The 27,540-nt window shown below is 39.9% G+C and overlaps 1 protein-coding gene across 2 annotated transcripts in view; it reads left to right on the top strand.

The window, feature by feature from the left end:
- The first annotated feature begins 591 nt into the window (after positions 1 to 591).
- PPARGC1A (PPARG coactivator 1 alpha) overlaps positions 592 to 27,540 on the top strand; it is a 384,961-nt gene continuing 358,012 nt past the window's right edge. For both annotated transcript variants that reach the window (XM_062575397.1, XM_062575402.1), the window contains exon 1: positions 592 to 848. In XM_062575397.1, the coding sequence (XP_062431381.1) occupies positions 762 to 848 (87 nt within the window). In that variant the 5' untranslated portion in view covers positions 592 to 761. The remainder of the gene's footprint in view (positions 849 to 27,540) is intronic.

Raw genomic sequence — 27,540 nt, 5'->3', positions numbered from 1 at the left:
AGAGGGGAGGACAGGCGAGCACGCGGGACCGCACCTGACTGGCGCTCTCCTGCGGGCGGCCGTTGGCGGCGGCCGTTGGCCGTTGGCGGCGGCCGTTGGCGGCGGCGCCCCCGCCCCCCGCCAGGCGCCCGCCCTCGGCGGCCCGAGCGGGCTGCGCTGTGGGGCCGGAGCCGCGCCCGCCCCGCGGCGCAGCGCAGCTCGGCGCTCCTGCTGCTTGAGCCGCCTCTCGTCGGTCACCGAGACCGAACTTTTCGCGAGCGGGCCGGGCCGCGCCGGCGGCCGGGCCGGGGCGGGGGGGGCAGCGGCTGCGGCCGCGCAACGCCACTTGCCCGCTCCTTGCCTGCGCGCCGCGGTGCCTCCGCCTGTCCTGCAAGCGCCCCCTTGTTTCCTGGCGCAGACTGCTTCGCCGGGGAGGAGGCGGGGGTGGGTGGGGATGGAGAGAGCGCCGGGCGCCGGTGATTTAGCGCCGGGGTCTGTAGCAGCGCCCGTGCCCGGCGGCGGCGGCAGCGGCAGCGGAGCGAGCGCGCGCACGTGACTCCGGCGGGGGCTGCTCAGCGCCGCTACAAACAGACGCGCACAGTCGCGCACGCACCCGCTGCCCGCTCCGCCGTCCAGCCGCTGCCGCTCGCACGCACCGCGCAAGCCGCCGCCAGGGCGAAGCTGCCGGCACACTCCGCGGCGGCAGCAGCGGCAGCAGCAGCGATCGCGCAAGAGGCAAGAGTTTGCTGCGTGCCTTCCCGACGCGGTTTTGCGCCCAGAGGATGGCCGGCTGCGGGCTGTCAGAAGACGCTTTCTTCTCTTCCTTCTTTTACAACTACACCTCCTCCTGGGAAGCCTCCTACAACCAGGTAAGGTGCTGCGGGCGCACTCGCCCCTCTGCATCCGCCGGGCGCCTCGGGGGAGGCAGAGGTGCTGCCGGGGCTGTTGGTAAGGGGCTGTTCCGCGTGGGTTTAAAGGGGGGGGGGATCGGTCAAGAGAAGAAACGAGGGAAAATAGCCTTTCTCGTACGTGTCTCCCTCATCCCATCCCCTCCTGTGAGGAAGAGGAGAGGGAGGAGAAGCCGGGCGCGGGAGCGGCAGCGTGCGGGGGGCCGCACGGCAACTCGGAGCGCGGCGAGGCAACTCGAGCGCAGCCTCCCCGCGCCTGCCCTGCCTGCGCCGGGGGGCCGAGGGCAGCCGGGCCCCGGGGGCGGGGGGGTGAGTGAGAGCCCTGACTCGAAAGGACCCCCCTTTCCCTTTCCCTCAGAAATGGCCGAATATGCATTTAACGGCGTGATCTCGGAGCCTGCCTCTGTGGATATAGTTCAGTTTATTCCCCTCTTCTTCCGAGTCTCTCTGCCCCCTCCACGCACTTAACTTTGATGACTGTGCAATGCAGAGCGTGCATCTAAATAACCCCCGGCTCCTTCTGCCGGGCAGCCCTGCCTCTCCGGAGCGCCGGCTCGGGCCCTGGGGGCGGCTGGCGCGATGGTAGGAAAGGCAGCGGGGAAGAGTGAAGGAAAAAAAAAAATCAGAAATCACGCCTGAGCTGTAGAGTGCTATTCTGGGAGCCTCCGAAACGTCTTTAATTAAATAACTGCTGTAGTCTGCTGCCCCCGCTGCTTGTTTGGTGCAAGTCTACAGGCAACTGTCATTTATAAACTACGTCGGGGTGTATGTGGAGGGGGGAGCCCGGCGCCGGCGCGACGGGAAAAGTTGGGCGGCGGGTGGAAGGGGCTGCGGGCGGCGGGGGGACCCCGCGCGGCGGCGGCGGCGGCGGCGGGGGGAGCCGCGGCTCGGCTCGGCTCCCGCTCCTGCTCCCTCCCTGCGGGGGGCAGAGCGCCGCTGAGCTCATGGAAAAACGTGCCGCCACAGCCCTGGTCTCCAGGAAACTGAAATCCCCAAACTAGCGGTTGCCAGTTTAAGGTTACACCTCACGGCGAGGGGTCGGGGAACCGCACGCTGCTCTCCGCCTCCAGGAGTTGCAGCACGGAGGGGCGAGGAGCAGGGCTCCACCTCCGGCCGCGGCAGCCGGCGGCCGCGGCGCGGCTCGGGGCCGGCCCTGGCCGCGGGCGCTGGAGCCGCCGCCGCCGGGGCAGCACGAGGGCGGCTGTCGGGTGCGAGTCCGCGTCCACCCGGCCCATCTCGGAAGGCGCCTGGCGGGGGCAAACCTGCCTGCGGGCTCTGCTGGGGAGCAAGCGAGCCTCGCCTGTGCCGACCGCCGCGGGGGCCTTTCCCATGCAGAGAGCAGCCGCACGCGCGGCAGGCTGCTCCCGCGTGGGTCCCGGCCGCTCCGCTCCGCTCCGCTCCGCGGCGGGTGCTCGCGCCGCCAGCCCCGCCGCGCGGCGCAGCGCCCCGCCCCGGCGGCGGGAGGCTGCCGGGCGGCGCGGCCGGCCCGCCCGTCCCGGCCCCGCTGCCCCGGCGCGGCCGCCGCGCAAGTTTGCCGCGTTTACCGCGATGAGCTGTGGCTTGCAGCGGCCGAGCGCGGGCTTCTGTGCACCTGCACGTACGCACGGGCACCTCCGCGCACGCTGCTGCCGCTCGTTTCCTCTGAGTGGAGAATATGGAGCGTAACCCTGTTAAACACAAATAACTGAAATTTAGGAAGGGCTTGTATCTGATTTAAATGGCAGTCAGTCATATGAAGGCTCCTTTGAAACCCTCGGAGGAGGAAGATGGTTAAGAATCAGACAATAAAATCAGGTTTAAACCAGTTCCTTTATCAAAAGTTAGTTTCACTGTATAGTGAAACATAGTTCCATAAAAGAATGGTATTGTTAAATGATAGGTTCTCTTACTATTTTTTTTCTTTTTTTCTAAGAGCAAGTCCATAGTACAATGGAAGCAGAAAGAATTACTGACAGATCTGCAGTTGATTTGTACTAAATACTATTCAACATGGATATCTAAGGGGAAAATGGGAGGTAATTTAGGATGCAGAAGATCTATTTATAGAAGGACTATATAAATTCTAGGATAGGTACACAAAGTTGAATTAAATATGCATGATTAGGAAGCGAGTTTAGAAGGAGAAGGTGTAATCATTATATAGCATTACAGCAGGAATGGATGAGCATGCGAGACTTTCTGGGGCGAAGATGAGAAGAATTTTTAAGATATATATCCTTTCTGGTGCTCAAGGCTTCTTTCTATTTTCATCTTTTGAATATTACGTTAGCATTTACATCAGTCAGGTTCACCAGTTGAGGATTAGTGGTAGATGTTAGTCTGAATATGAAATCAAAATGAATATGGGATTTTGCTGCAAATAGATTTTTCTTACAAGTTTTAACTTTTTAAAAGGCAGGGTTGGCTTAAATTTGACAGTCAGCCATATTCTTGTTTGTTGGTTTTTACCTGAAGTGTGTCCAAAAGAAAAGGAAAAAGCTTGCAAACCATTTCTTCTTGCTAAATATAGCAGCATAGCTGAAATAGAAATTGTTTTGTGTACTCGATTTAAAACAAAACAAAACAGCAGACAGTAAAACTTTAAAATAAAGTGCTGATGCAGAGGTGGGTTGACTACTGAAAAAACAGTTTCTTATTCCCAGATCAATATGATGCACTCTCAACATCTAGTACAAGTAAAAGGATCCCTTGTACAATATCAATATCAGTTTAGCCATAGCTTAGTAAAAGAATCTTTTCCTGGCATCTCAAGACATGTTTTAATGAAAGTATAAGTAATCAAAATAACACTTAATAATCAAACCAGTCAGGTTAAAGAGGACAGAGCGATTTCTTCTAGAAGCATAACATAATTTTTGACAGTTCTGAAATCTGAGATACGACATTTGCTTTACAATTCAGGAAAGCTGAGTTATGAGTTGCAGCTCTTATATTTTTTTATGCATTATTGCAGTACGTTTTTAAGTGCAAGATTATAGGGGTGATCTGTTGGTAATGTTCTTGGAAGAACTTTTTCTATTGTATATTAAATTCAAAAGTGCATTACGGAAAAACTTGTATTCAAAAAATTATGTCTGGAGACTATATGAAGTCTGTTTTGAATCCATTTCTTAGATAGTCTGCCAGAAAATAAGCATCTGGAATAGTTATGCATATGGCTTCTTTGCATTACTTAGGTGAGCTCTAAAATTATTAATGACTCTTCTGAAGTTTAGTATCTACTTTACAGTTGTTTTAGTACAAGGATTTAACCATTATGCTAAATTCTAGACTGGACAGCCTTGTAGACTTAAGTCCTCAGAGTTATGAATTGTAGTAGCAAAGGCTTATCTGCATTGTCTTGCCAACGTGTGTAAACCTGAGATTAAGAAATATCCAGTTGATTTCTAGTTGATTCACTCCATAGTCTCTGGTTTCAGACTGTCAATAAGCATGCCACTTTTAGTGCTTTGTGGATATTTATTCACTACAAACTTCCTGAGTCTATATTCTGGCTTACTGAAATTCTGTTTACATCTTTTTCTTATTTAGTACTTAGGAGAAAAGAACTGTTGTTTCTAAGTATTGCAGAAGGGGACCTGGCCTTCTAAGATCACGAGGTATATTCTTGGATATAACCTGTTTTTCCTCACTGAACTGACATCATTGTTTGTACTAATTAATTTTCACTCTCCATTCCAGAATTGGTGATGTTGTTGTGAATATGTGTGGTTGGGAAGTGCTTTAAAATCATTTGAAATGTAATTGTTCAGGGATGAAATCCTATGACTAAGGCATAAATCTGGTTACTTATTTTAATTTGACCTCAAAAAAGTCCCTGCAGTATGTAAGTGAAATGAGACTATGCTGTCTGATTACTGCCAGCATTTTAGAGATTTTTCACTGCAAGACTCAGCTGAGTGCTTGTTACTGGGCATCATCTCTTTGTCCTGCATTTTCAAACATGGCAGTACTTTTGCAACACACTTTCACAGAATGTAGGTAAGTCAGTGAAAGTTTGTGAGAAGAGCGAGTTTTGTGGCTTGGCTCTTTGTTCCACATTCAGGGACAAAAATACCCCATTCTGTCAGTGTTTTTTGGGTACTAGATTGAATCTGGTACATTGTTTTTATGCATCTTCTTCTTGTAAGTAGAGTAAATCCAGTGGCTCCATTTCTGTTTTGGCTCTTAGCCAGTCAGACTTTTTGACTTAATACTGTTTTCAAAGTTTCTTTCTCTCTATTTATTATTTTCCTTCTGTTTGAATAGCCAAACTCAGGTGTCTATGGGAGGTTTGGAATTAAAATGCGTTAAATGGGTTCAGGTTAATGCATGGGTATAGTATATGCTACTTAGGTATGAGGATGTTGACTGTAATTCAGAGAGATACTGTATCAATCTTTGCACTGAATCAGGGCAGTGCACTATAGGATTATGTAGACCTTTTTCTTTAATGGAAAAAGACTCAATTGGTTGTTGTACATTATCTGGTTGTGCAAATCAATGGAATAAAATTATTGTTCATTTTCAGTTATATTTTAGTAAAGCCTGTAACAACATTTCTGCAGCTGAAAAGATACTGTCAAAACTACATTAAGTAAGAGAAAGCAGCAATCCCAATTTAATATTATCAGAAAAGATGTGGTAATTAAAAGAAGAAGTTAATCCTTTTTTTTTGAAGGATTTGAAGATTTGCTTGGATTTACTGTATCCAAAAGTCGTTGTGTTTTGATGCACAAGTCTGGGAAAATGGAACACAGTGAAATGAAAGTGAAACCAAATAACCTTATTTTCTTGGCATCTGAGCAAAAGATAAACAATAAGGTTATGAGGGAGATAGTTTGGGTTTGGGAAGACCTCTGCTTAAATAATTTGAATGTCAATAATAAAACAGGTGATAGTTTAATTAATTAATTTATTTATTAAGTTGGGTTTGTTCCTTTCAGGGAGTAATGTCTTAATCAGCTGTTCAACACAATGGCATTTAAAAGTTTCAGTGATCAGTACTGAATGTTACCATTTATTTCCAAGAGTTGTCGGAATCATTGCAGATAACTTAGAGAGCACATCTCAAAATACATTTTCTATCCAGTTTTTCTATTGTTATTCTGGTTGTTGTTTAATAAACCCGTCCACAGTCTGGATGAAGAAACAGAATATATTCTGATGTTAGTCACATCTGGCACATTTTAAACTGGGTGCAAACCCATTTCCTTGAAATGGTATAGTAGAGAAAAATAATGTGAGTTAGTTTAAAGCATGTGCATGGGCAAAATGTTATTTTAATACTTTAGTTCAGAAGAAAAGCTTAGGGGTGAATTGTGTGTTACAGGTTTGTCTGTGATGAGTTAATGCGTTTTACTACTTTACACATAAGAGGGATTTTCAGTAATACAGCTGTATTTAGAAAAATGTTAATAGTTCTGGCGACGTATTTTGTAAGAAGAGGGCAGAGAGTTCTTAGCTGGTCAAATGTTCATGTGGTCTAAGCAGAAATGTAAAAGTGCAGGGTTTGCATTGGAATGAGAATGGGGTCATCCACCCTTTGTACTCATCATCAGGGAAGCAGAACCTTCTTCCAGAGAGACCATAGGAAATCAATGAGTACGCTTTGCTAGTGTAGAGATAAATGTGTACTGTAGAAGGGTATTAAATATAAAAGGGCAGCAGTAAAATGATTTACTACATGAAGCAGTGGAATTTTCTTTTGGTCACCTTAAAGAGAATCTTCATTTTTGGTAACATAATTGTATTTTCTGTTAATACTACTATCTGAAAAAAGCTGGCAAGCAAACTGTTTTGAAGGAATTTTAACTGTATGTTGTGAGCTAGGAGATACTTGTTTATAAATGGCAGATTATTTAAAAATATACATATATTTTTGAACACATCTGATATTTATCATTTAGATTATAATCATCTCACTTGACTTACCAAAAGTTAATTTTTTTTTAATGTTTTTTCCTGAGGCAGTGTGGATGCCTGTGATTCAGTTTGTCTCGCCATGACCAGAAGGTATCACTGAGGGATACCAGCACAGCGGATGTACATAGGAGAGAACCTGATGTACATTTAGGTGTAGAGACTTAATGAAATGTGGAAGAGCAGGTGCACAGTCCTAATGTGTTGAGGTTTTTAAAAATTTCCTCTCATGTGTCTGTTTGCTGTGTGAGCAAATCTTGTATATTGGAAACCTATAGCACAATAAAATTACTGAAAAGGAAGGAAAAACAGTGCTGTTATCATATGCTTTGTCTTAGGTGGTAAGTGTTCCCTACAAATGGCAACTGAGACGCCTCTTTTGTTAACCAGCTGTGCATTATTGTCTTGTCTCTGAAGGAAAACTAAGGTGTAGAGACATTAATAGCAGAGTGGCCCTTGTTTTGGGTGTGTCACTTTTGACATTGCTCTCCTAGTTTTGGAAGGAGACATTGAGTACTCTTGGTTCCCTTGGAAATTACTGGGAGATGATACCATAGGAGGTGTGATACACAAGCATTTGGGAGCAGGAATATGCTGCAAGCCTCCAGTCATCCTGACGTTACTATACTTCATCCTGACGTTACTATACTTTGGTTTATATTGTAGACTGGCCCTCTAGGAAACAAACTGAATACCTTTTGGATGAAACTAAATTGGAAGAGGTGTTCCTGGAGCACTCTTAATGTGTTTGAGCTACAAATGAGATGAGACCGGAGCTAGGAACTAAGTTAAATAACCAAGCTAACCACACCTTTGGGGGCATACAGTATGGGTATCAGATTCTCAGTACCAGCTGGTTGGCTTTTCCACTCTTAGCATTCTGTATTACTTACTAATGTAAACGAGTATATATCAGTTTACCTAGCAAAGAGCCCATGAAAGCCTATATTTGGGAAGCTAGTTGGAGACTTGGGAGTAGAAACCAGTCACCTGACTTTCGTTCTCATGTCGCAATCACAAGACCATTATTCCTTTCCTCAAAAATGGGTAGTTCATGTTGGCAGGAAGAGAAAAGGTTCATTTGATCACTTGTAACACATGAGCAAATAAGAGGCACTGGTATCTTGGCTCACAAAAGCTCTCCACATTTTTAACCCATTTTATTATTTGCAAGAGCAATTTAGTTCCTAATGTTAACAATGAGTGATTATGATTCTGTACTTCCGTTTACAGCATAAATTAGCATTTTGTTTTCCATTACAGCTTTTGAATGAGGAATTATAATGTATAATTTGCTGCAAATAGATGTTATCATCTCTTTGGATGAGAACAACCACATAAACTTGAGCAAATGATAAAAATGGAATCAATTACTTCTCAAATGGAAGTAGTTTACAAACCTTCACATACAAAATGGCAATAGTAGCTGGTTATTGTAACAAATAATTAGTTTTTTTTAAAACAACATTTATTGAATTCTATTGACAATTTAGTAATTGTTTATAGAAGATTTAACCACCCCCTCACAAAACATGCCATGTAATATCTGCATTTTATAAACTGCAGATTGTCTGTGTAGTCTTTGTAACAAGCTTTATGCATGTATATTCACCTGTACAAACATTCCAGAAGGGGAGCACTGAGCCACAAATCACACAGATGATGATGATGATTAGAGAGCTTCACAGTATGCTAGAATTAGTAGACCAAGATTGAAACTGTAGAGTAGAGAAGAATGGAGAGTTTGTCTTGTAGGCTGTATCCAAAGCCTACTGAAAGTGATGTGAAATTTTTCTGCTGCTTTTGAATTTATAATCTAGGTCCCAAATATTAGAGGGATAGAGAAGAAGAGGAAGAGACTTTATAATAACTGCTTGAATGAGTAGATGTTGTGAGTCTCTGCTGGAGGCGAGGTAATATCTGGTACCTTAATATAATGAGTTTACTGGTTTGAATTTCATGAAAAAGTTTTCACTATCAGTTGCTATGATATGTTTCTGTTTATACAAAGTTATTTACACTTGCAAGAAGATCAGTCCACAACCAAAATGAATGTAAGAAACAGTCCAGACTTTCATTTATTCTCTGTCCTTTGCAGGGACTTGTTTCATCTCACCTAAGGATGTAATTCAGGCATCATTTTCAACTCTTTCCTTGTCACAGAGGCTGTCTAAATTCTGATTTTCTACATGCTATCTGCATATATGTTCATTTCTGATCATCTAAAGCTCTGACCACCTAAAGCCACTGGCCCACATCATCTCCCTATTTGAATTTATCAGCATCTATCTCATAGTCTTCCCTGATAAGCTCGTTGCATGCAAATGCAGTATAATTGCTGACTGAACATACTTTCTTGATTTTTTTTTCCTACTGTCTTACTCTTCCTTAAAAATACAAATCAAAATCCATACTTTGTATTTAGTGCTTCAGATTTAAGATGTCTTGTTGTCCCTTTAAATCCATATAATTTAGCTTTTCCCTGTGTACTTTGTTACCACCTTTTTCTGTTTACAGATGATACTGGATTTGATGTTTGGTTGGATTGCTTCTGTTAACCAGCACTTTTTTGCTATCCTCGTATTTCTGCTTTTATTTAGTAAACTTGTGAGGCAGCTGAGGAAGATTGTCTAAGTTTTTCTCTCCCTGGTTTCTTGAAAGCTTCTTTTACCTCATTATTAGAAAAGGAGTAAACTTACTTTGTGGTTGGGAAAATATGAAGCTAGACAAAAAGCAGTTATCACCCTGACTGTTGTGTTCACTATATTCTTTTCCTTTTTCCTTTAGGTTGTTAACTATTGACATACTTAGGCCAGTTCTGTAGATTGTATAAACAGTAGGCTTTTATTTTTTTAATCATTAAAAAAGGATAATGACATCTTTTCCCTGACCCAGTTCTCTCACTCAGCCCCACTAAGTCTGCTCCACTCTAGCAAACATTACAAGTAATTAAGGTTAAAAAAAAGAAGAATAAATGATAAAATGGAGATGACATACTTTGCAATTCAGGATGCTGTATTAGCCTTGGAGTCCTCTCTTGATGCCATATAACTGGTTGCTTAGGATGGAGCTTTTTCACAATATCACTTTTGAGGGCAGCTGTTAGATGTGAAAATTTACATCTGACACTTCTATTCTCTTTTTGACTTAATGTCTGGATTTTTAAACTTCCTATGCAAACTATCCTGGACTGGGGAAGGAAGTGAATGTTACAAGATCACAGTGAGGCCTTCTGAAGCTTAGAATGAGTATCTGTTGAAGCAATGGTTACTGAAAGGCTACTGGTACTTGATTTTTGGAAATGTGTCATCATGGGATTCCTGGACAGAACAATTTATAGTCCCAAAGTGTATTTGACTCTAAAAATTCACTCCAACAAAATAACTCACTTCAACCTTTTTTTTTTTTTTTTTTTTCTTAAGAGTCAAACAGCACATTGAGTTGACATTTGACATACCTACTAAACTTTGGCTTTATTCATGAAACTTTTCATTATGTTGTCTGCTACCTCTGTATGTTCATGGCTTGCTTAGGCCTTCATCCAGTAAACCACTTAATCGTATGCTCAACTGTAAACTCTTGAAGTCAAGGGAACTGCTCACACATTTAAAACAAGTGTATGCTGCATTAGATTGGGTCCTTACACAGCTGTACCTTCAGGAAAGAGAACTTCATTCTTATGTTAAGTACTTAGCATATTTCTAGTCCTTTGTAAGTATTGACGGTAATTATGGCAGTGGGAACAAGAAAGCAATGAAGAGATTAAGAAAACTTAGTAATGTTTATCACATTGGTTATTGCCATACAGTTGCTTTCTTTGTTAAATGTATTGACAAATAAAAGATGATTCCTCTTCCTCTCCTGAGAGAATAAGCCTTGTGGTGGAATAAATAGGTAGTGTGTTACAGTGGAAAATAATGTGGAATGACAGAAAGCCATGCATTAAAGATACTTAAGGACAGGAAACTCCTGGAGTGTAAACAAGGTTTTTTAAAAAAAGATGGCTGAAAATGTGCAAAGAGATTTGATTATGACGGACGGATGGGGACACACACACACTTAAATAATTAGGTCGTGTAAAACAATGAGTAAATGAACAACTGACCAAGTAAATCAGCTGAACACAGTTAAGGTTGCACTTCCAGATTTTTTTATTTTCATCCAAAAGACTGTTAATTGCTGGAGGATTAAAATAATTCACATTCAAGGATGGAAAATGGTAACAGTGTGCAGAAGCTTGGATGCTCTGGCTATACAAGAAATAGTGAAAGAAATAACTTTTTTCTCTGTGTGATGTTGAAGCCAAAAGAAGAAAAAGGGAGGAGGTTGTGGCTCTTTGATGTCACTTTCAGAATAAAAGTAATATTGTGAAAGAAATGGCATAATCTTTTTCTATTTATCTAAGTTTTTTTCTTCTAAAGAGTTAGGGCAGCATTGTTAATTGATTTTCTGACACTCATAATAACAGTTGCGTTAAAAATAATTTACAAAGGGATTTTTTTTTCTTCTCCCCAGGAGCTGAGCCTTGCAGAATCTGTTGTAGAAAAGTGGGTAGAGAATGGATTGTTGTACATCACTGTTCTTACAGAATTATAATCTGCTTGATTGGTAAAGTGTATGTTGTGCATTTACATTGTCCATCTATAGCCAGTGTTGTCTTTCCAATAAGATTTGCTGTTTTAGTGGTAATAGCACCAGGATATTTTGTGCCCTTTTCAGCACAAATAAAGATTGTCCTAACAGCTGCTCAGATGGTGCTGGCATAGCATCCATCTTAGCTGGAGTGCCAGCTTTTGGCTAGATTATTTTAATACACTGGACCTTTTCTCTGGTTACCAGTGGCTGACTCATTTCTGGCTGTGAAAACAGATGTGTGGCTTTTGGGGGAAGTTAAGTTAATTAAGAGAGTTTTATGAATTGGCCAATTATTTATTTATTTTTATTTGGAGTTAGAGGATACATTTAGAAAAGGAATAGATGTTCGTGAGCATGAGATTGGACAGATTATCAACATATAGATCACTTATATGTGAAATTCTGGGCATACCCGTGATAAAAAGAACATGTCCATTGCTTCATTACCTTTTAAGACATATTAAAAATCAGAGAAAAAATTCGTAGTGTTTAAAATGATAACTATGAAAATGGAGACAAAATGGGCAAATATAAGTGGCTAATTTATCTTCTCAGTGCATATTGTATATTAATATTATCATTTGGCTTTTTTGTAAGGCAGCTCACAGTCTTTTCAAATCTGTATGGGCAAACACTTTAAAAATGTTTCATTAAATTTTTAATTTTTTCATTTTTAGCTTTTTTCTGTATTCAAAGGAATTCACTAGATGAAAACTTCTCTGGAAAATATTTGCCATATTTTAGAGATACTCTACCCTTTTGTGTTAAGCATGGTGATTTGTATCTTTGCTATCATTGATGCCTGTCTGTTTTTAAATCTACTGGCAGGCACAATGCAATTGTTATAGAAAAGAAAACTTTTTGTATAAGAAAAAATTCTTAATTTTGTGATTTTTTTTTTTATCTTCTATTCATGATTGTTGTGTAAAATAAACAGTGAAGGACGAAAATGAAACTGACAGCAGCTCATTTCATTTTTGTTACTCCTGTCGCAAATAAGCATGTTGTGAAATGGAAAGCTATTCATCAGAGCATTCTGCAATAAGGGGAACAATGTGCATGTACTAGAGCTGCACAATGTGTTATGTAGTAAACCCCCAGATGTACGGAAGTATCTCTAGAATTATCACTAAACCTTCAGGTATAAATAAACTATAATCTTTTTCAGCAGCATTCAGTCTTTCTAGAGTTTGCTACAACTATAAAATAGCAGTACAAATAGAAAAGAAGATGGTTTACAAGTGTATTTTTTTTTCCTGTGAGGCAAAAATGCATGTTTGAAAGGATCGTGGAGAGTCTCTGTTATAGCAAAATAATTGTGGAGATCACAAACATGTATCCATGAAACCACTGAACTTTTTTCACCTTTGAGTTGATTGAACTATCCTGTCAACTATCCTGTAGAAAAGACTTTGTGCTTTGGATGAGTTCCCTCTGAGAGAATCTCAGTGAAGGAGTTTACATGTTCAGAAGAATGGGTTGTGTATCTGGACTCTGCACAGAATGAGGAGATGGTATACTTACCCTGTTGTAAAAAAGCAGTAATCTAGGTAGTGGTTCAAAGCATTTTCTGTAAGAGGCATAAAAATGCCAGAATGACTATCATCTGCCTAACAGTAGCTCTCTGATAGTGGTTTGTGGCTTCCTTCCTTTGGATTAGTGGTTACCCAGGCTGAAGAACAGCTGTGGAATTTCTGTCTGTAGTGCAAGTTTCTAGAGACTTACCATGTTAGGTTCCTAATTTTGGATATCATTTTGTTGGGTATTAACTGCATGGACTGTTTTTTGTCCCAGTCTAGGGTCTCTATTTATTCTGATATCAGCAAATTTGGTTTTACTGTTTTCAGGAACATGCTTAGATTTTAAAAATAAACATACAAAACTCCACGCTACGATGTATGATTAAATCTTGTCGGCAGAGAAGGCAGTGTAGATTCTTTTTTTAATGGAAGGTATTTTTCTGGAAAAAAATAATTAAATATAAGACCAAAAGCAAACACAAGAATAAAAGGGCTGGCAGATTGAGAAATATTTTATGAAAATATTTCTTTTTTTTTTTTTTGTAGTTTAGAAGATGTAAAACAAAGTGGCAGCAAAAGTCAGAGCTGTGTTTGATTAGAAATCAAAAGGTTATTAATAATGCTGATTGCTTCAGCTTAGTTATGTCTGTTCTAGTATTACTCTTATATTTGTTTGGAACACTAATCAAGCTTGCTGTAAGCTCTTATCTTTGACCAACCAGAAGAAATCATAAAAGGAAGTAATTGTTTAGCGAGAAAGACTTTGATAGCAGCATGACTCTAGTGTGGGAGACAACAAGATAACACCATCTGAATGAAATGATATAACCAAGGTAGCCAAGGTGATAAATTCTTCAGTTGTCTTGTCCTCAGTGGTAAAATATACAGCAAATCAAAAATGTCTTTCAAGAATCATTTTAAACACTGATGCTATTTGCAATTTGCGTGTTTTACATTCTCATGTGTAGATGGGAAGGAAGAGATTTGGTGTTAAAAATAATGTGGTTTTGTAAAGCTGCAGAGTTGCAGAGGTTGTAGAGTAAAACTTAAATTTACCGATTGCAGAGTTTAAGACCAGAAGATTCAATATAAACTCCCACATATCTTACACCATTAGTTATTACCCAGTTATCCCTGTATTGAACTGAAAGCTCAGTTTGGTTAGTGTGACTTGTATTTGACTAAAACATTTTCCAAAAATTAGTAAGTCTGTCTGAAGAAAGGCATTAAGATATTAAGTAACTCCTTTGGTACTTGTTCTACTGGCTAATCATTCTTGTGTGCTGTCTTTAGAAAGCCCTGATTTTCAATATGGTTTTTCTGGATTCATTTTCTAAGCACAGGTTTCTAAGCACAGTCTCTTTATGACTTCATCGGGTGGCTTGGGAATCCCTTCAGTATTTTGTTTTCTCCCTCTGAAAATAGTTATAGACTAACCAAGTCACCACTGAATCTTCTTTTTGATAAGTTATTCAGAGTGAGCTCTTAAGGAGTCTTACTGGAGGCCATTTTTTTTGCAGACCTCAAGTATATTGGTGGAACTTTTCTGCTCTCTTTTAAATTTTTTGACTTCCCTTAAAGTTAGTTGCCAGAAGCATGACATGGTATTTCAGTATTGGTGTCTCTAATGCTGTATTACAAAGAAGAATTTACTTTCCTGCTTCTATTCAGTATATCCAAGGTTCAGATTAATTCTTTTTACCCCAATATAACAGTGAGAGTTCACACTGAGTCACTTGTGGATTGCAATCCTTGCAGTCTTCACTGAGTCGTGGTTATTCAGGACACAGCCTACCGTTCTGTACATATGGTACATTTCCTGTTCATTGATCTGCACCTTGGTACTTTCATTCCAAAACATTTCATTAAACTAGCCTTCCCCCCCCCCCCCCATCTTTATATCCCTCGTTGCCAGGCTTTGTTCTACTTTTTTTTTTTTTTTTTTTTTTTTTTTTTTTTTAAATCATCAGTGTCTTTATATCACTGATAAAATGCTGAGTGGTATGAAGCCTAGCACCAATTCCTGCTGAAACCCATGAGAAACAACTCAAATCTATGGTAATTCCTCATTGACAAGTATTTTATAGTGTCTGTCTTAGCCCCATTTTAATATATTTAATATATTCTTATACAGTATTATGCTAATATTTGAATTTGAATGTCATAATAAATCAACTGCTTTGCAGAAAGTCTTCTACAGATACACAGTTATTGAATTGAACAATTCATTTCATCAAACATTTGAATTAAAATTACTGGATATTTTTAGTGATGAGATGCCACTCCTCTAGTAAGTTACGCATGTACATATCTTGATACGTCACTTAATATACCTCTCCTGGGAGGAGCATTCACATTCATAGTATGTAAATGAGCATTTTTGAATAACTTTGGATCTATAGAGGCTATAGCTGAGTTTTCGCATACTTACACTTGAAGTGCCTGTACTAAAGAGACAATGACCGAAGCATTGCTTTGGAGCAAGACCTTATGAATGATTTATAATATCAACATGCCAGTTTGCCAACATGTAGTGTGTGCCTGGGAAATATTTCCATCTTTTTTCTAGGGCTTGAGTAATTGGAAATGTACTCAGATTTTCAGTCTAAACTGGAAAATGAAAAACAGCTTTAGGATATTCTTGACTGCCTTAGTTTGTGCAAAAGAGGAAAGAAATGAGATACACTAACTGCTGATTCAGTTTTGTAGAAGTCAGATTGTACTAGGGCTGAATTTATTCCCATATATCTAAAAAAGAGATTCTTCTGTGTTACATCTCTGATACTACAGTTCATTTACTCTAACATCCGTCAGCCAGCACTGCTTCTGAATGGGATGGACCTGCTGGCTCCAGCTTTTGTCCTGTCCTCTTCATTTACGCAAGTGCAAGTATTGCACACAGTGAACCAGATCAGTGAGCTGACAGTGATTCTAGAGGGTGAATATGGTTCACCCTCTAGCTACATAAATGTCGGCTATGGCACAAAAGAGGGGCTGTACAGGCGTAAGAGGAAGGAATCAAGGAAAAGGCAAATGTGTCTATTTTATTGTCAATAATGGCTAATATTTGTTTAACTATGGTGTAAATGTGCAGTCAGATATGCTAAGGGACTTGGGGCAGTTGCTCACCTCTTCTGCTCCTTTGTGTCAGTGTGGCTTATGGCCTTCGTGCCAGAGGCTACCCTCCATTCAAATTTGCGAGCTTAATTTCATCCACTGTTGCTCACATGGTTCTCTGAAAATGACCTAAATTAATATAAACATTGAAAAAAAATCTATTGTTATCAACCTTAATCCCAAGCAAACTTGACCCTTTATTTTGCAAGAACTTTGGCTACAGTATGGTATAGTACAGTTCTGATGTGCTGTCATGCTGGTGGAGATGATGATGAGCAACTAGAGGTCTGTAGGAGTGCTAGCCTGGGTCAGTTGCAGCCCCAAGAGACTCTGACTTCAGCCTACGTTTGCACTGAACAGGGAGAAGTACTAAGTCAGAATTAAGTAACTTTTCTAAGAAAGATTTGAGGTGAAAACAATGGTACTTGTTGTTTTCAATAGGTCTATATTTTTCCTCATTGAAGAGCTATAGGTAAATGAATGGAATTTTCTATAGGTCCGTATCAACCATGTGAGCTCTTTTTTTCCCCAAGGAAGTAATGATTTCAGATATCCTGATTTTTGAATGATGGATTTTAGACATTTTTAAGTAGGGATGACTTTCAGAGAAGTGTTTAGCCTTTACTGAATTTTTGGACTTTTTATGATCTCATTTTTAAAAACCTAGTCTTAAACAACCAGACTCAATGTCTCTTGACATGCATGTCTAGTATTTAATGCATGAACACAGGTTTCAACTACATTGCAGAAAAAGCTGTATGAAGACCCTCTAGGTCAGGTTATGCAGAGAATTACCAGTAGTTAGAGGAATTTGTTATTGTAACTGATCATAGAATCATAGAATCAGTAAAGTTGGAAGGGACCTCTGGAGATCATCTAGTCCAACCTCCCTGCTCAGCAGGGTCACCTACAGCATAGTAGACAGGGTTGCATCCAGGTAGGCCTTGAAGATCTCCAGAGAAGGAGACTCCACCACCTCTCTGGGCAACCTGGTCCAGTGCTCCGTCACTCTCACAGGGAAGAAATTCCCCCTCACGTTCAGGTGGAACTTCGTGTGCTTCAATTTCTGCCCATTGACTCTTGATGTCTCTCTCTTTTAATAAGCATTCATATGACATTTGTTATTCATAAATGGAACTTCTAAGGCTTATAACTAAGCTGTATACATTTCTTAAAGTAAGCCTAGGATCCTCAGTCTTTTAGATAGTCCTACTGTGCAGGGTTCTGTACTTCGTGCAGACTTACGAGCCCTAGTGGCCATGTATTCCGCTAGAAAAGAAGATTTGGTGACTTGTATTTTGTTTGCAGTATTTATAAGTCTAAATTACAAGATAGAATAGGTCTATCCTATTTCTGTGAGATAAAATGCAACCTAAGATACTTCCCTATAAACTGAGGGTTTTGATTTGGCAGTGATGATGGTATTTAGAACTGAGTGTGGAGGGCTTAAGGTAACATTTGTCAAAGGTGGTAAGTCCCATTTTCAGTAGGCACACAGGTGTGAGAAACAAGGTGCTTTTCAAGGATCAAGCTTTCTTGAAACATGTAGTGCTGTGTAGGAGTATCTGGAATAGTCTTAAATGAACTAGCTCAGATACCAAAAGCAACGAAACTAGAAGGCAGTTTACTTTTCCAGTGGATTGTTTATTACAAGTAGACAGTCATGTCAGTGTATCTTCATTTTGTTTCCTATCAAAGCCAGTTCCAGGCAGAAGGCTACATTGGATCTCTCTATGCAGCATTGCACTTTGTATATGGTAGTACATGTATACTTTTAAACTCCTGGTATAAGTAATGGCTGAAAGTAAAATGGAGGGTACTTCAGAAAATTTTACTCTTAGGAGAAGACTTAGGAAATTTCTTTAACCAAAAAGTTCAAGACTGATGTTACTTAAAGGAAAGAGAGATGTTTACAGCTTTTTATTTTATTTTATTTTATTTTTTTTACATGGCTTGAGACCGAAGTAAAAGTACACATTGAAATGCCTAATGTTGTTATTAATTTAACTGTATTTATATCTGTTTGTATCTGTCTGAAAACACTGGATATTTTCCTGCCAAGAAGTAAAAATGCCATCTGCATAACATTTGTTACAATAAGTGTTTATGTGTGCTTTAATTAAATCTTAAAAGGTAAGAGGGGTGACTTTTTTGTAGTACAAAGTAGTTCTTTTAAAATGTGGAAAAACTCAACAGTACTCCAAAACAGAAGAGTTGCACAGTCTTAAACATGTAACCAAAAGTTAACTTCTAGTGCGGCAAAATGTGTTTAAAAGTTCAGGCAAATTTAAAGATGTGAGTAACTGTTGTGTAGTAAAAGGAGAGAGTGCAATTATTTTAATTTTTACAAATGAAATTGTAATAAAAGTTTTGAGGTATCTTACTGATTCTCTATGTAATGTTCTCCCTAACGTTTCACTTTACAGTGTAGCACAAATGTGTATCATTTAGTATGTGTCTAATCTCTCTTTTGTTTTCAAACAGATCTTCTTCAACTGGTAGCGGCTTTAAGAAATTTGTGAGTAGAATTGTAGAAGTAAAAGCAAATGAGAGAAAACCATGTAGTAATGCTTTATACTTACATCTCAGTTTTCTTTCATTTGGGAACTCAAGGCCTATTGCTTTCAGTTGCCAAATGGTAGGGTGATTGCTTTCAAGGTGAAGTGGTTCTGTGCTGCTTTGAACTGATACTGCATGATTAAGGTAATAAGTAAGTGCCACTTAATTGGAACAGGCCTGATCAGAAGACATTCCAGGTAACCGATTTAAGCCAAACAATACTTAATTGCAATGACTATCGCTTAATGGGAATGGTAACGATGTGCATTGGGGACGCTTTCAAATGATTCATTGGTATTTGGGTCTTTTGTGTCTCCCTTGCTGTTGGCATTTTTTTCCCCTGCTATTCAAAAGAGCTTCCAGTCTCTTCATAAATAAGCATGGTTCATTGAGAAACTGGATAAATCATTGCTGGTGGTCAGCTTTTAATAGTTCTGTGCTAGAGCATTAAAAGCAGCTTGCTTAAAATCATGATGCCTTTAATAAATTTAAGAATCTTTTTTTTTTTTTTTTTTTTTTTTCCTTGCAGGATTTTGAATCATTGTGGTTGCTTTACAGTTCTTTATGCATTTAGGAATGTTAGACATTGAAATAAGAAAAGACAAACCTTGTAATTTTTGACTTCTGGATCAGGACAGACTAACATCATGAGACTTATTAAATCACAGAAGTTGATATGTTCTCTGCCCTTGGCAAATTGTTGACTTGGCTTAATTCTGTCATATTCTCTTCCCTAGAATTGTTTCTTTTCTTCTTTATGAGCCTGCCTGATCTGTTAGAAAATAAACCTCAGAAGTGAGGAACCTTTCCTTAGAGTTAAAACTGGCCATAGATAAAACTGGGTCCTTTTCCCACTTTTTCTTGAACTTCGACCTGCAAATAACATATTTGCACCTATGTAATTTAGCCTTACTCAGCTTACTTGATCTTATCATCAGTATGAGATGTTGATATTTTCAGCTTCAGTTGCTGTATGTCTGTCCACTTTTTCCATACACACTTTCTTTCACATTGTATCTTTTGGGGGAGTCCTTTTTAAATAGGTGTATATATTGGGTATTGTGGAGAAATGTAGCGTTTCCTTAGATAATCTGTCAGATAAAGTTTGCTCCTGAGGCTAATGTTATAATTCCTTTATAATTCTAGAAATGTCATGCTTCTGTGTTTTTCAGGCTTATATCTTGTTTCCAGAATGAGCATGTTGGATTAATGTACATGTATTGAGTTTAAAAGACTTAAAACCTTTCATTATTTCTAAAATGAATAGTGTTTTTATGTCCTTTTTTATTATGTCTGGCACTTGACATGCGGGTAATTTGTGGGTAGGTTTTGACGATGACTCCTGCAAGAAGTGATTTTCAATGACAGTAACATATTTAAGAAATTGTCATTGTTTGAAAAATAGACATGTTTCTTTGTCAGCAAATCCAGTGCAGATATGAAAGCAGGACAATATTTTTATCATGAACATCGTAACCAGTCTGTACTACCTTTTTCGAAAATGAAAGGACACTCCAAGGTTTGTAGGATCACGCTTCCTCCTCTTCCTCCTCCTCCTCCTCCTCCTCCTCTATTTCTCATTATCCCTTCCCTTTAGGAATATTTAAGAAAAGAACTTCAAAATGACACATATCAAAGGAGGCACAGGGAAGATTTTGTTCGCATAAACCAGAACTGTGCATCTCCTGAGCAGAAAACCCATGTTGTCTGTGTTGACAGTCACAAGCACTCATATATATTTTGTCAAATCTCTTTATCTAAATCAACTAACAATATTTAACTCCTTATACTTGGAATGAAAAAAATATTAACATGTGAGATATTATCATTATCAGCATTTTCCATATAAGATGATTATAAGTAAGTGGAGAAACTCTCAGGAATTGTCTGGGTTACGTAATGGATTGACCAGTGCTTCCCAGAAATGATGGTTAATAATTGGGTGATTTTTTTCTTCTGCATCTTTAAAATGGCAGATAGAATTTTCAAAATGTCTCTTGAGTTTAGTGCCCTTATTATGCTTTTCCTTGACCTTGAGATTCATTAAAAGACTTGATTTGCAGTGAACAGAGATGTGGTCATAAAGTCTAGACCTCTTTAAAGTGTCTAAATATTAGTTTCATTTACCTACCAAAATTAAAATTAAACCAAAATTAATTTAAAATATACTTGCAAACCCACTTAGCTCAGTAGATTTGATATTTTTTAATTACATTAGTGAGATCTGGGCCCCTGTTCTGCTAGGCATTGTACTTACCCATATCATCTCTTTTAAGTGAAGCACTTACTAATTTACTTGCTTTTTTAATATAATCAGGAAATCATAAATCTGACATTGCCCACATAATAGTCAATTATTCTAGTTTTCTGATGTATAAAGAAATGCATATTTTTATCACAGCATGACTTATACTTTAATGCAACATATAAATGCATTTCTTTCATCAGTAATTTCAATGTATAAACAGCAAATCCCATGGTGAAAACATCATAAAACATAACTGAGTTAAATCTGTTGATTGGCCTATACAATATACATACTTTTTGTGAATACTAAGTATTATTTGTAATGAAAGCAATAATTATAATTTAACTAAAAATTTGAATAATTACAATGTTTTTCATTCAGCATCTTCCTTTAAAAGAAAGGTCACAATTTGGAGAGAGAGTTTAAAAAAATCACACACTAGCTGGTTTTAAGTTAGCAGAAGTAATGTATAGGTTAGCAGTGAGTTTCAAATTTGGTAGTTAGACAAGAATGTAATTGGTGTGGAGGGAGGTTAGTGATTTCCACTGAAGACCCTTCGTGTGCATGGTTGCGTTGTGGAGCTATATGAAATGTGATTTTTGAGGTTTGGATTCTAAATCAAGAAGTGTCCCTTGTTGGTTGGAATATCCTTTGAGACTGAAAGCTTTTTGGATCAGCCTGTAGTTGTGGATTGTTATGTAGAGATAAATGAGAGAAACGACAGGAAGATGCCTTTTGCCACACAAAACTGTCTTACAAGGTGTAGTCACATAAGAAATGCTTTATTTGCCTACACGTAACTATTTGTAAAGTGTCTTCTTGCCTTTTGCCAAAAAGGAGGGTGCTCCCACCTCCACCTGAGGGGTTGATTACTGAAGTGGTGATGTGGGAGAGCATTGGCAGCTGCAGCTACAGGCCTTCCAGTCTGGAGTGGAGGTGCTGTTTGGATCACCATGCGCTGTCCCTTGTCTTACCATGCAGGTGGGAGTTCAGTGTGGTTATCAGCAGCTATTGCTGATGCAGTTGTGCTGGGATCTGAAGCCTTTCATTTTCTTCATAGCATTCGTAGCCTTTTTTTTTTTTTTTTTTTTTTTTTTTTTTTTTTTTACTCCCTTGGCATTTCACAGTCTCACAGTTTGGAAGGGAAGGAGGGAGGAAGGGCCCAGAGGACCTTGCCCTCTGACGTGGATATGCAAGGTTTGTGTAGGATACTGCAGACCTAGGAGGTGAAGGAAGGAAGGAGGTTACAGTGATTTATTCAGCTGAGATCCCTTGCTCAGAGAAAAGGTACTGGGGGGGGGCAGAGAAGTTAATAGGCTTTCTGTGTTAGTTTAGTTTACTAACTGTGGGAATTGTGGCTGAAGTGAGTCTTCAAAAAGCTGCATTGAGTGAGGAAAGGTAAGTGCCCTTATGAAACACAAGTAAGGATGTAAGAAAAGACATGGAGGGCCTTTTGGAAGAAATGGGCAAATGGGCCATCTGTAATGTTAGAGACACTACTACTAGATGCTAGCAGTGCTTCTAAAGTCATAAATTGATAATGCTATTAGTGTTAGATGCAAGAACTACTGCTAGTGTCCAACAACAGGAGTGATTTTTCCGCTGGGAGAATGAGTCATGCTGTCCCTGTGGAGAGAAGTGTATTAAAAAAAGGAAACTGGTGAATTATGCTGCTTTTTGGAAAATATTGAAATACATCTTACACAATACTGGCACAGTTGCATTTCAAATAGGCTCAGATGTGTAACCTACAGAAACGGGAGCATGTACAAGACAGGTTTGTATAAGGTACTATGGCAGTATGTAGAAGCACATCAGAAGGAAGATAAAGGACACATATAAAGGATTTAAGGAGGAGATAATTAAGTAGGAAATTAGACCTGACTTTCCATTAGTGATATCATCTCCAAAAGTAGGAGAATGCAAATGGTGTCTTCTCCTCCAAAGAAGAAATTGGTGGCAGAACTGGAACTGAAATTGAATTGCCCTAATGACAGGTGTCACATATATCAAAACAGTTCAAAATTCTTATGTAAGTGCAACCTTAGGAATCAGTGATGTCAGTAACTGGAGAAGCTGCAGTTTTGAGTTCCCCAAAATATTATCATCATGAATAGTTCATTTGAGGTAACACTTGACAAGGAGGCTTAACAAGGCAGGAGATGAAAGAACTGTATGTCAGGGCACAGTGTGAACCAGCGGCTCCCGGTGAGCCATGGAGCTGGCAACCAAGGGGGATCCCAGGGCCAGCAAGACCCATCCCACTGCACCTAGCAAGGGAGCAGGGCAGGTTAGAGGGTGCAGCTGAGGGGAGCCCTGAGCATGGGCCATCAAGCATCTCTGTGGTGATGGGGAATGCTGAGGCCAGGCTGGGAAGCTAGTGAGGAGGTGGGGGCCTGCATCAGTATCCAGGGGTCTGTGGCCAGGCACAGGCTTGGCTGCAGTGTGCTTGGGGCTGTAGCTCAGGTTGGGGTCAAGCAGTAGAGCATCAACTTAAAACAGATCCCAGGGAAAGGGTCCACCCTGGCTGAGGCCTTCCAGCAGTGTTGTCTGAGACTCTCCCTGTGGTCACCAGTGGGAAGGATGCAGCCCTCAGCTGTGCTGTCAGTTGGCCCTGAGCCCTGGCAGCCAAACTTCTGGGAACGGGGATGCTTTCAGGGCCCTTACATGATACTAACAGCAGCTGCCCTAGGGCTTTCACTTGCACTCAGTCCTCTTTCCAAATCTTACACTCTACCAGGTGAGACATAGCTGATAAATGAGATGGTAAATTAGATCCTCCACAAGGATGTGGAGGGAGGGGCGAAGCAACAGGGCCGTAAGCTGTGTACACGTGCTAGCTGTGTGCACAATTTGTAGCCAAATAGCAGCAGCAGTCACCCTAATCACAATGTAGTGCTAGTTGCTTATTATGTTACTTATATTCTGTACCACATACAGAAAAAAAATCACATACTGCATCAGTGACTGAAGTAGTAAATGTTACAGTCTTTGAAGTGAGCAATAATGAGGGAGAATTTAAGAAGATGAGAACTTACAAAACCGAGGAAAAATGACTCAGTGAGCATGGGAAGGGTAGATGACAAGATGATATGGCAGGTTATCTCAGGAACACTGAAGGACTGAGAAGAATTTAATAACACAGAAATGAACAGAGTGGATAAAACACCATGTGTGGCAGAGCTGCTATCATTGTTGCCTGACCAGGAGAACTGCTTGTGACTGGTTTAAAGAAATGAGAATATAACATTCTGCAATGAGCTATGGCAAGCCAAGAATGTATTTAACACAACTCTACTTAGCCTTATTCCTTGCTTTATACAGCAGCAAACCCAGTCATATGTAGGGACCCTTTTGTACAAGGCTCTGTACAAATGCTGAATGAAAAGACAGTATGTGTCTGATAGAGCTTATCCTTCAGGTATAATAGAAAAGAAGTGAGTGCAGTCAGGTGGAGAGGTGCAAAGAGACAACACAACAATTGTCTCTAATCTCTGTACGCACTAATGCACCAATCCTGTGGTGAAAACAGATAGGGCAGAGAGCTGTTCTCCAAAGGACCTAGTGCTTCTGTAGCACTTCTGGCAGCTGTTTTCTCACTGACCTAAGTGGGGTTCCCTGGGGGATGTGTCATATATCCGAGGCGTAATCTTCTTTCAGAAGACACGCTTGATGGTGAAAGAGAGAGAGTTGCAAGAGAGCCATGTGGCTGAGTCAGAACCTGCTTGTACCAACAGCAGGTCCAAGACTTGTACCAACGTAATGAATGCTGCAGTAAGCCAGGCAAAGTTGGAGGGACGTCATGGAACTAAAACTGAAATAACTGCTTGTGTTCTCTGTGCTCTTGGAAAAGTGCAATCGTGGTTTGTTTGGGGTTGTATGGCCTATTTTAGGTTCAGAACAATGAATCAGAGCATTCCACAACCAGTATGATTGTAATGTAACATAATCCTTTGCAACTTGAATTTATACTTCCATGTTATTTTAAAACAATATATCTAACTTTACAGAAGATGTTTTATATATGCAAACAAATATATACTGAAGAAAGTGTATTTGGTTTCTCCAGAAAAGAAAATGATCTCTATTACATCAAACACCAAAATGTCACCTCGGGTCATAAATTGTGTTGCAAAACACCGAATCATTTTGTCTTTTCCAAAAGTTTATGTATACAAGCAAGCCAGCAAGTAAGGAAGTCAAATGTGTTTGACTCCATTTCAGACTTTCTTAAACAAATAAATGGCAACCCCAATCTGACGATGTACAAAGAAAAACTATCAGCCTGCAGCTTTCTCTTCCCGATTAGGCTGCCAAAGATTTGGCTTATATTCATGTTTGTATCAGGTAAGCTCAATGCATTATGAACCTGGCAATATAGTGCTACACACACGAAAAAAAAACAAGTTTATTTTGGCATGTTCTGATACTAAAAAAGAATGAAAATCCTTTTTTTTTTTTTTTTTTTTTTTTTTTTTTTTTTTTTTTTAATTTGTCTGGTAGCAGATAATTCTGTGACATTTTGGTAACTTTGTGCTGTTTACTACTCAGGAGATTAGTTGTAAGCAGTTAGTTACATGTACAAATAAGTAGATCTCATGTGAATGTAGAATACAGACTGGACCCCATTTTTCTATTTCCTTCCTCAGAATAGTTCCTTTTGAAATCTCTTCTCTTTTAGAATTTGATGTATTGCAATCCCTGCATTTAGAAGTTACAACAATGAATATAGGTGAAAAATCAAGAATGAACAAATCAAATGAAGTGGAAGATGCAGAGAATTTGAAGTGATTTTTAGATTGACAAAGTTTGTTTATTTATTGGAAAACCTTTTATTCCCAGGAATAAACACTTGGTTGTTTCCAAGAAACCATCATTTGTGGCAGGGAATGGGAGAGTTAAGGAGAGAATTTGATCTGGATAAAAGTTCTGTGCGTGTGCTGAAGAAAAGCAAAGATGACATTGCATGGCAGAATTCATCTGTTCCAGAAAGTGTGTGTGCTGTAGATGGAGTAGTAGCTGAATTGCTGTAGAAATTAATTTGCCCCACAAAGAATAAGTTGAATAATTTATTAGAATAAACATGCAGGGCTGCGAGGGAAAGCCATCTATTCAATCAGCAATCTTGTATCTTGTTCTTTGCAAGTAGAGAGAGAAGACATAAAAAAAAATTTCTTGGGAGACATAAAAAGAATTCTTGGGCTATGTGTATGACAGGATGGAGAAGCAGTGTGGAAAGGAGCCACCCTGCAAGCTACCATCTTATTGAACAAATATAAGTAAAAAAATGGACTCACCACCTATCTTACCTGACAATACAAAGAAGTTTTTAGTGTTGGTCATTGTATTGATGCACATTTCTGTCCCACTGAAGAAGAAGAAATGGGATCTTGTCTGTCTGTGGAGTAATGCAGCTATGTACTGTTCCTTACACTCAAGACCATTGCATCTAGTTTCTGAATGACGGCCACTCAGTGCCAAAAATTCTGGTGGGGTATGATGATAAGTTAGTTAAAAGTGGTTTACAAACCAAAAAACATATGGTCTGATTTTATTTTTCTTCACAGTAAAGTAATAGGATGTCCCTATTAAGAATAGGCTTCCAGCAGGTGACATCTGACAGAGGGGAAGTGAACTGTTTGGGTATGTATATGTGAATTCACAACCAGTGCAACACCCAGTGGACACGGGAGGCAGCTAGCCTGAGGACAGCAGATGTCTTAGCACCCTGTCAGGCTCCCTGTGACAGCTAACTGCGGGCTTCAGTGTGACATGCAATGCATTGTGCTTATACCTGCTATTAAAGAGCAGCATAGGGAGAGGTGCTAACCAAGATAAATTATATCTAAATAGCACATAGTTTTTTTCTTACAAATAGCTTACAAAACTGGGAAATGTCTGCCTTGATGCCTAATCTGAATTTTTGTTGGATAAGTAAGATTTAATCAAAAGAAAAAATATTTAATTGTCCTTCATGCATTAGACAAAAAAGGGTACACATCCATAGTTTCCTTTTACACATCTCTGTTGTTTTCTGACCACTTTAGGCTTTAGTCTATAGATAAAAAAGTAGTCTTTGTTTCCATTTGATCTATATCAAAAGATGTTTTTGTCTTTCGCACAATGCAGAACTGTTAATATGTGTTGATACCAATTGTATCAATACATTGTTTAGGAAACTATCTGACATCTTTTCCTGCAACCTGGTATCGCGTTATTAAGCACACATACAGCTGTACCCCATTTTGCCCAAAACATTGTGCGAGTGTTGTACTGGGTTTGGTTGTGCAGGTTGAACATACCCTGTAGGATGAAAAGCTTTTATGTTTCTGAAGCAAAGCTTTTCCTGTAACTACATTTATGGAGAAATATATATACTTGGTATGGGTTTCTTCTAAGGCAGTATTAATTGCAATGTGCCCTTTTGGCCAGGAAGGCCAATGGTATCCTGGGGTGCATTAGGAAGACCGTTGCCAGCAGGCGGAGGGAAGTGATCCTGCCCCTCTGCTCAGCCCTGGGGAGGCCTCATCTCGAGCACTGTGTCCAGTTCTAGGCTCCCCAGGACAAGAGAGACATGGAGCTACTGGAGAGAGTCCAGTGTAGGGCTACAAGGATGATCAGAGGACTGGAGCACCTGCCCTACAAGGAAAGGCTGCGAGAGCTGGGCCTCTTC

This window comes from Rhea pennata, chromosome 4 (assembly GCF_028389875.1).
Source record: "Rhea pennata isolate bPtePen1 chromosome 4, bPtePen1.pri, whole genome shotgun sequence".
In the NCBI taxonomy this organism is placed as follows: domain Eukaryota; kingdom Metazoa; phylum Chordata; class Aves; order Rheiformes; family Rheidae; genus Rhea; species Rhea pennata.
Note: the sequence above shows the minus strand (reverse complement) of the source record. Positions and strands in the feature narration are given on the sequence as shown.